The sequence below is a fragment of the Carya illinoinensis genome, chromosome 5 (genome assembly GCF_018687715.1).
Source record: "Carya illinoinensis cultivar Pawnee chromosome 5, C.illinoinensisPawnee_v1, whole genome shotgun sequence".
NCBI classification, from domain to species: domain Eukaryota; kingdom Viridiplantae; phylum Streptophyta; class Magnoliopsida; order Fagales; family Juglandaceae; genus Carya; species Carya illinoinensis.
Window position 1 is genome coordinate 10,810,533 of NC_056756.1, and position 9,575 is coordinate 10,820,107.

A 9,575-nucleotide genomic window follows, 5' to 3' on the forward strand; every position below is an offset into this window, starting at 1 on the left:
TAAGTCTCATTGTAACATCTACGACTTTCTTTCACTTGTCTTTTTGTTTCTATTAGGTTCTCCTTTTTAAACTTTTCCTGACCCTGAAATCACTTTTGTTTCCCATTTCAGTACTTCTAGAACAACGGCATTGTTCCAATTTTTCATTACATGTGAACTGAAATGCGATTGTGCACCCATCCTGCCTAAATAGTTTGATTTAAGGCACATTATTTTCTACACGAGCTGGACTTCCAGTTTTTATCATCATGTACCCATAGTCAAGCCTTTGGTTAAAATGATAAAATTCCTTGGTAGTTGGTGTGAACCTCGCTGTTATCATTCAAGTTGGCCTTCCTTCCTATTTATTGCAAGGCAATGCGTTTCCATTCATCAATCAGTAAATAGCAATTTACACTGCTTTCCGCTTTCCTTATTGGAATTGTGTACAAAATATATATATTAAAATATCCTGTTGATACTTGATAGTCTTAGAATGTTTGGCAATAGAAATGGTTTTAACTATCAGTCAGTCTTGGGATGCTTGGCCGTAGAAATGCTTTTACTCATGGATATGCCATCCTTATCTTTAACAAAATAGGAAGAAAAAACGGTTCTTGAAATGAAAAACGATGACCCTATCATGCATTTGCACATCCAACCATGTTTCACTGCGAGGCAAAGCATGTTACTAGGGCTTACTTGGTGTGGATCTATTGGTTACATAGATGATATTTCTGTGTCATTTCCTTCCTACGAAACTGGGAGCAAAGCTTTGCTTTATTGAAGTAAAATCAACTTGGTGAATTATTCATGTGCATTGGCAAGACGAAGAAAGTCGGTGGAACCTTAGATAATATGATTTGGGATAACCAACCTCTTAGCTTCGTTTGAATACCTGTGATATAGCAATATCATTAAATACATTTTGGCAAAGACGGGTTGGTATTTTTAGAAAGTCAGCAAACTTATCTAGGAGTTTCTGGGTCGGTAGAGTGGCAGCAGAGAACCTTAGATAATATAATTTGGTATAACCTCCCTCTTAGCTTCGTTTGAATACCTGTCATATGGCAATATCATTAAATACATTTTGGCAAGAGTGATTAGTATTTTTAGAAAGTCAGCAAACTTATCTAGGAGAGCCTGGTTCGAAACTTACAAAGACTCGTTGCAGAAATTCCTGGGGAGTGAAAATATATATTGGTGTTGCAATCCTGGTGTCAGGCTTCCCGGAAACGTTTGATCAATACTTATGTCAAGACGGGTTATTGTCGAATTATGCATAATTTTACTAGTTTAAATAAAGTATTATAATAATTCTGTAGTGTTAATTTTTATATTTTTATTAATTTTGAAATATTTATTTTTCTTATCGGTAGGGAAAAAAAATTAGCTTTGAGCGGGGAAAAAAGAAGATAAACAAAGCAGCTGCTGTTGAATTTGTGTGAAGGAAGAAAAACAAATAAAAAGATAAATAGGTGCTGCACATTGAGGGCTGGAGTACTACCCTCTTAACTCACGGAAAAGGCTGACGGGAAGTTAACGTGAAGAAAGAAAGAAAGAGCAGCGTACGAAACGGAAGAAAGATTCTAGTTTCAATTTTTGTAGTTATGTTTATGTTCAGAAAGTACTGTATTTATTATTTATTTGTTAGTTTTTCTCATGATTTATAATAATCTGAATCAATTGAGGGTCTGATTTTTAATTTTGTTAAAAATAAAATCTTATATCTTTTATAAAGAAGATTGCACATAATGTGTTTGTGAAAAAAGGCTCACACAGTTTGAGAGTCCATTGCGTAAGATTCTATTGAGAGTCTTTCAATATATACAAATATGTGGGAGAAATTACATAATATAGTAATGCTACAAAAGAGATTTTGTGGGATACAAATATATAAGGAAAATATGGGGCTTAGTGTATAAGTCTCATATTTGTGTTTCTTGTAGCCGTTGGGCAGTGTGAGGGACAGCATGCAGTAGAGTTGCCATAGGGATTTTCATAGCCGTTGGATAGGTTTCCTTCCCTAGTTTCAATGGAAAACTCTAAATGCAGGCGCGCGGCAGACGAAATTGTGCACTAACGTTGACGTGGCTAAATGAAACAGGGCGTTTAAGGTCTTTTAAAACGGGGCCGATTAAATGAAACGTGCCCATTTCATTGAAGCGGGAAGATGAAAATATTTTCCCCTGATCCATTTTCCATTTCGTGCCCTAAGCCATTTTCCTCTCTTTTGATCTCCCTACACTTTCGAACTGTCGAAATCTTCTCTATTTTCAAGTCCGCCGTCTGCAACCCCTCACTGAACCCCTCATCGAGAGCTCATATGCCATCAATCTCCCCCCAAACTCACTTTCGACCGAGCGGCTGTAATACTTTGAACAAACCTGGTGGTTTGTTCTTCGGGAGCGTTGTCTGATCATGGACTCTGTGGCGCAGATCCGAGGCTCATGAAACCCTAGCCTTGAATAATAGGTGTCTCTCTCGTTCTCTCTCGCTTGATGGAATCTTTAATGACACTTTGTTTTCCTTAAATCATACATATATGTTGAATAATTTCTGCACTGATCCCTCTTCCATTTCGTGCCCTTTTCCTCTCTTTTGATCTCCCTACACTTTCGACCTGCCAAAATCGTCTCTGTTTTCGAGTTCCCGTCTGCAACCCCTTTAAGATTGTGAGATGACAGATACAGAACTTGGAGTCCTTATGTTCAAGCCTCTTTAAGATTTGATAAAAACAGCCGCTCGGTCTAATATTTTATATTTTTACTTTGACTAAAATTGGTTGATAAGGTTAATAAAGGGTCAAACACAGGACCGTTGATCCTTGGTTGGTGCCTTTGGTGGAAGTTAAATAGTATGAATCCCTTTCTTCCTAGGAAAGAGATTAGTAGAGTAGGTAGCTTAATGAATTGATCATAAAATAGAATCCTGGGCCTTGAAAACAATGAAAAGTGATTTAATTGATGATATAGAAAAGTTTCTTGGTTCAATTCTCCACCTTGATGATAGAAAAAAGGATTAATCTTGGTTATCCAATTATGCTGTTAGAGGCAGTATTCTATTTTGTGCATGGCTTAGTATGATTGTTGCCGAAAAAGATAATTTTATATTCGAGATTTAAACCCATTTTCGTTTGGCTTGAGCTCTCTTTGTGCCTTAACGTGGGATTACATATTTTATAAGAGGCAACTGCATCATTCCTCTTACATATTTTGAGCATTGATGTAGGAATGTGATTGATGGTAAGTTTTTCCCTTTTTAAGGGAATTGGACAATGGACAAGTTGAAGACAAATTTTTTATTTAGCACTTAGATTTCCAAATACTTAATCAAGGTATCAACTCTTGTTAGAGTGGTATGCTTCGACTGCTTTACTCAGCTGTTCTTTTCTTCTATTCCATGATTGTCTTTTTGTTCTGATCTGTTATGTACTGATTTTTTCCTTTTATGCATTGTGATATGACTTCGGAGATGTTGCAAGTGGGCTTGTGTAGGGAGGGCTACGTGTTTAGTTTATAATTTTGGAACCTAGTATTTTTATGGAAGGTTTTTTTAATCGGTAAGCAAGATTTTATTGATCAAAAGAATAAGCAAGAGCCCAAGTATACGGGACATATACAAGAGCAATGCCTAAGCGTGCTAGTTTAGAGATACAAGGAATTTATGCTACTAGGCACGCAATGAAAATCAATTACAATTGCATGAAGGGAGTACAGTACTGAACTAGCAAGCTTTCATTGCCCATACATTGACCGCACTTGATCTTTGAAACTTCTTTCGTTCCTCTCCCTTCAAGTATACCATCTTAAACATATTATGGGTACAATCTTTCAAATTGAGGCGATCTGAGAGTTACCCTGAATGACTTAATGAAAAGCTAGGAGGTCCACTACCCATCTCGGCATGACCCAGGCTAGTCTCATCCAAGCATATACTTCTTTCAACAATGTTTTGTTCCTTTTTTCTGCCATTTTCATGAGAATTTGTGCTGCTGCGTTGGTTGCTTTATAAGGTGAATGTGGTAGATATTGCACTCACTGGTGTATAAGCATGTGTGAATATCTGTTCTCCTGTTGGTGGTCAGAGGGTATGGTTGCATTCATCTGTGAATTGGCTGTTGAGGTATTTTCTTACAAATCACATTAGGGTCTGTTACTTATGGATAACATGAAATTTCAGTTTCAGTTTTTGTGAAATGACATTAAGGCTCTTATTACCCTTACACATATGCAGAAAATCCATGTATGAGCTTCCTCTTGTAATAATATATTTCGGGCAGGACCAACTTGGTTGATCCTTTTATATTAGGCCCATTGTGTCAATTTGAATCCCTCATGTTGTCTAAAGAAAAGGTTTCAAGTGAAGATTCTTCATCTTCACTTGTTAATCATACTTCCAACATCATGCCAACGTGCATTTGTGGGTCAGCCGCAAAACTTAGAACATCGAATACGCTGAGGAATCCGGGCCGATCATTCTTTGGGTGTTCAAAGTATAATACGAAGGTACGAATAACGTGAATTACAAAGCTTGCATTTGGGTTTGAGACAGAACAATATATGTTAATTTTAAATGTATTGTTTATTTGTTTATACAGGGGTTACCCCACTGCAACTATTTCAAATGGGCAGATAGTCGTCATGAGATAGATAAAGAAATTCAAAACATTGAATTTCAGATGTCTAGGAAGGAGGAAGAGCTGATTGAAACTCCAGCAGCTCTTCGTCAAATTGATGAAGAAGTTCGATCACGAGAGGAAGAATTCAGACAAAGAAAGGAAGAGGTTCAAAATGCCATGGAAGAGGTTCGAAGTGCATTGGAGGAGGTTCGAAGTGCCTTGGAAGAGGTTCAAGAAATAGAGGCTGAAATTGTCAAGAGGGAGTCCGTAGTTCGGCGTCAATGCAAACTTCTAAGGATCTATTGTATAATTTGTATTATATTTTATTTGTACTTTATACAAGCACAGTGAATATCCTCTTATCGTAAAACTTAGTGTATAATTTTGAGGACTTGGGGACTTTCTGCTTTAGAACTGAAATTTGGAAACTCCAAAATGTACAAGAATTAGAGTTCTGAATTTTGAAACACTTGGGACAACAAAATTGGACATTGGCTAGTGATCCACCTCTAATGTTATATATGATTGTGTACTTGCTGACTAGTGAAAATTTGTGTGAAAAGAACTTCTGGTTTTGTATTGTATGATTGTGCATCTTATGATTATAGTCTCTGCAGTTTCCAGAATTTTGTGGATATAATCGGGCCATAATATAGTACTTGGAATAGCTCATAGGAAGAGCAAAATCCCAGCACGTTATACACGTAAAAGCAACTGAAATATGGCCAGAATTACAGGTCAAAGCGAAATAGGAGAGGTTGTCCAGATTGGTCCAAAAAACAACCTGCATCTGTCTTTTTGTCTCCTAACACCCAAAATAGAATCTGTGTGAATTAGTGAAGACTCGATAGAAAATTTGTGTGAATTGTTTATGACTCCAAAGATATATAATGCATCACGTCTACCCTTTATGAAGGACCAAAATTCAACCTGTAAATGTCTCAGAACATATTTATTGCACCTGAATCCATGCCAGCCCCTGAACTAAGTACCAATTCACAAAAATGCCTGTCACAAGAAATAATATAAATCCTATCCACCCATCATATTACATAAAATATTTACACCATCCCTATGGGTTCCACGAAAAAAAAAAAAATAGCCTTACAAACCCCATTATATATCCAAACATCTGTACATATAAATTCAACCAAAATCTTAAATGCCACACATCAAAAAATAACCACAACCAATATCTCCTAGCTCGACCCAACATGAAATTTGTACTGAAACATTGCAACTGTCCAGCCATCCCAAAACCAAAATATGTACACCCCATTAATATCTTTTGCAAGTCTAGCTCCACGCATCTTGCAATACAAAATCCAGCGTACTTGTATGAAACAATGAGCTGATCCAACCCACATAATTACACAAAAAAATCTGTGGCGGCTACTTTTGTACAAAACTCTTGTTCATCTACCATTGCTGAACTGAAATGGGAACACCAAAAATCAAGTGACAAGAATAAACATAAAAAAAATAACTGCAGTATTAGTACCCATAAGGTAACTACATATTTCATTATAAAAACATTATAAAAAAAAGTCGAATAAGCGTGAAAAATTTCGTTATGAAAATTGCTGGGAAAATGATTTCATCTTCCCAAAATAGTAGGCCATGCATTTGAGATACAAACCCCATTATGGCCAGATTTATTCCCACGAGTATGTCTCACGCAAGCTATCCGGCTGGGTTCCATCCACCCCAATGGGCATCTGTGAGATATAATATTTTAACTTTTATCAAACCAACATATAATGGCAATATCCAAATGATAAAAATAGAAAATAAAAACATCATTTTAAATAAGAATATTTACACTTTCTTGAGTCTCATTCACGGCAAATCCATACTCGGTGGCACTAAAGTCCAACACCTCGGTAGTGTTGTGAGGTGGCTAACAAGAAATCCCATTATATGTTAGATCAAAGTCTTTCCAAGGTAATATATAATATCGAAAATTATATTACTCCATCTCCTATAAGCTTCCATCAATATTTATAATATTACCTGAACTGGGACATCTTGTTGTCTCGCAATATCTGTTTGGCCAAATAAGTTCCTACAGGTTCCAATAACTTCTCCAATATCTCCATGCGGCTACAAAGTACAAAAAAAAAATACACCAAAATATTTATTGCAAGTATATTTCACTCTTAACAGTTAAATGAACAAATAGAAGCTGGTTATTGTATGTCATCCCTATCATATCAATGTACCTATTTACGTTTTCCTTTCTGACTACCCTTCTTTGTCGTGGATTTCACCCGCTCAATCATTGATTTTTTTTCTGAGAGATGGCGGTCTGCCTTTTCCCCTCACCACATGGGACTTAGTACTTTCTTCGAACTTGCTTCAGTCTTTGTATCGTTTGCAGACCTTACAACCTTCGACGGTGTGAGAGTGCTGTGGTAGCTTAAGTTCATTTCTTCTAGCTTGCGTAGCATATCCTCAGTGTGGTCATCACATGATGCTGCATTTGTGGCTACTTCGTAGCACATCTTGATGATACGTGAATATCTCAAAACTTCAGGCCTCTGATCAACTTCGTCATAACTACTTCGTATAAGCGTGTAAGTTCATTTTCTATCTTTCCTCCATTGATCTAGTATGTACTTATCTGGAATCGAGCGGACTTTGTTAACTCTCATAATGCCCAAGACATGTCTACACAAAATCCCTCTCATCTCAAATAAGGCACAGGAACACTTCACTTCACATTCGGCCTCATTAATGTAGACTGTGTGGGTCACCTCTTTAATGAAACCATCGACATTCACTTCATCTTCTACGTGGTAAGTTGCAATTACACCATCCTTCCGGTGAAGAGTTGGAAGAGTTGCAAGCATCCCTATCACTTCTTTCTGAACTTCTCTGAATTTATTACAAGTGTAAATATCTTGAAAAATCTTCTCAAGTGGAGAGGGAGAGACGAGGGGAATCGTGAAATTGAATGAGTGGAAGTCTGCAGCACTTTCATTCTCAATCTTCTTTCTCAAGGCATTATCGAACTGATCGACAAACTCTTTTAAGTTTGTCTTAGCATACACGTAGCCATCGAAAAACGCATTCATGCTCTCGCTTCGTTGGGTTGTACTCATTCCAGCCCAAAAAACTTCTTTCATGAACACTGGTGCCCAATACGTACGTTCATCGTATAAACTCTTCAACCAAGCATTCAACCAAGCATTCTCCTGCAAGTTATACTTCATAATGAACACCTCCCAAGACACCTCAAACTCCTCTATTGTGTGATAGTCATATACACAATTTAGCAACTGACTCTTTAACCCGGTCTTGTATGCACTGTGTGAACCTAGCTTCTCAGGGATTTTTTTCAATATGTGCCATAAACAAAATCTGTGCCGGCTATTTGGAAAGACGAGACTTATTGCATTTTTCATGGCTCTATCTTGGTCTATGATAATAGCCTTGGGTGCTTCACCATCCATACAGTTCAACCAAGTATGAAACAACCATGTAAACGTTTTTGTATCCTCGCTCGAAATTAATCCTGCCCCCAACAAAATTGACTGGCCATGGTGGTTTACACCAACAAATGGTGCAAACGGCATCCCGTATCTGTTTGTCAAATACGTCGTGTCGAATGTCACGACATCTCCGAAATATTTGTAGGCTGCCCTACTTCGGGCATCTGCCCAGAATACATTCCTCAACCGCTCGTCATCATCCATATCCATGAGTGAAAAGAATCCGTCATTCTTATATTGCATTCGAGCAAAATACTCACGGAGGGCTCCAGCGCCACCTTTCCCAAGTCGAAGGTGGCGTGCTTTGTCAATATAGTTACGACAGGCTTTTTCATTGAAAGGGAGGTTTTCAAACCCACCCGCTTCTTGCACAAGAGAGGCAAAACTCTTGTTCATTCTGATCCCAGCTTGATCATTTATATCTAACACCCTCTTAACAGACTCGCTGACTTCTCTATTACAGCGAAAGAACCTCGACTTCTGTGGACTTAGGCCGTGATTATGGGTATTGTTAACACTCGACAATGTCAACACCCCTTTTCTGAATAAGGCATTTATCATTGCCTTACAATCTGTCTTTGATGTCGGACGTGGTCTTGCGACATTAGACGTACGGTTTCGTGCCTTCCCACCACGAGCACAACCCACTGTCACATATCTTACACTCTCATCCTCAAACCTATGACTCCTTTGTGTCATTATCCCAAAACCACATTGTTTCCCATAATTTTTGTAGTAAGAAAGTAACTCCTCTTCAGATTGAAACACCATACCCAACTTCGGCTCCTCTACGATTTCGGCCCTTTCAGTATGCAATACATTTGCCGGCTCTGGCCCAGATTGGTCCGTTTGATTTGATTCAACAGTATCATGATACGAAGGCGTAGACATACTTTTTTCCGTAGACTCAGGTGATATATTTTCAGGCTCAACGGCATGGCTTGAACTTGTAGAGTGTTCCCCAATCAAAGGATTAGTCCTTGAGTGTAATGGGAATATCGGACTTGCCTGCAGTTTACACCCACAAAATGAAAAAAAAATGTTTACACTCGCAGTATAAAAATAAGCCCACTATCTAACAAACGAATTTATCACCTGACTTGTCCATGTCATTGGGTTGGCATCAGGACGCGCCACAAATGGCGGTAACCATGGATGTGGAATTGGTGGATGGCTTGTATGCATATAATTTGACAAATCCGGATAAAATTGTATTGGTATCGCCTAAACATTTAAACCAAAAATGATTATGAAAGACAGATATAGAGAATATTGCCCTTTGTAATTGACAGTAAGAGGCCGTTGCACACAATGCCCAAGAATGGTCTTGTGGCAACTACTTCCCAAGTCCAGTGCTGATAATAAAAAAAAGTACGGAATTTAACCATTCACAAATATATATGTACCTGCGTTGATGGATTTGTTGCATGTTCTTCAGTAGGAGGTGTACTAGAAGATGCATGCTCCTTCCCTTTCTCCAT

At 37.9% G+C, this 9,575-nt stretch overlaps 1 protein-coding gene across 1 annotated transcript; it reads right to left on the minus strand.

The window, feature by feature from the left end:
• Nucleotides 1-6,255: 6,255 nt before the first annotated feature.
• Nucleotides 6,256-9,575, minus strand: LOC122310078 (protein FAR1-RELATED SEQUENCE 5-like). Its single transcript, XM_043123965.1, has 7 exons — nucleotides 9,501-9,575; nucleotides 9,190-9,318; nucleotides 7,752-9,102; nucleotides 7,357-7,628; nucleotides 6,614-6,703; nucleotides 6,423-6,500; nucleotides 6,256-6,318 (listed from the first exon to the last, which is right to left on the minus strand). The coding sequence occupies exons 1-7, from the start codon at nucleotides 9,573-9,575 to the stop codon at nucleotides 6,256-6,258; spliced, it is 2,058 nt and encodes a 685-aa protein (XP_042979899.1).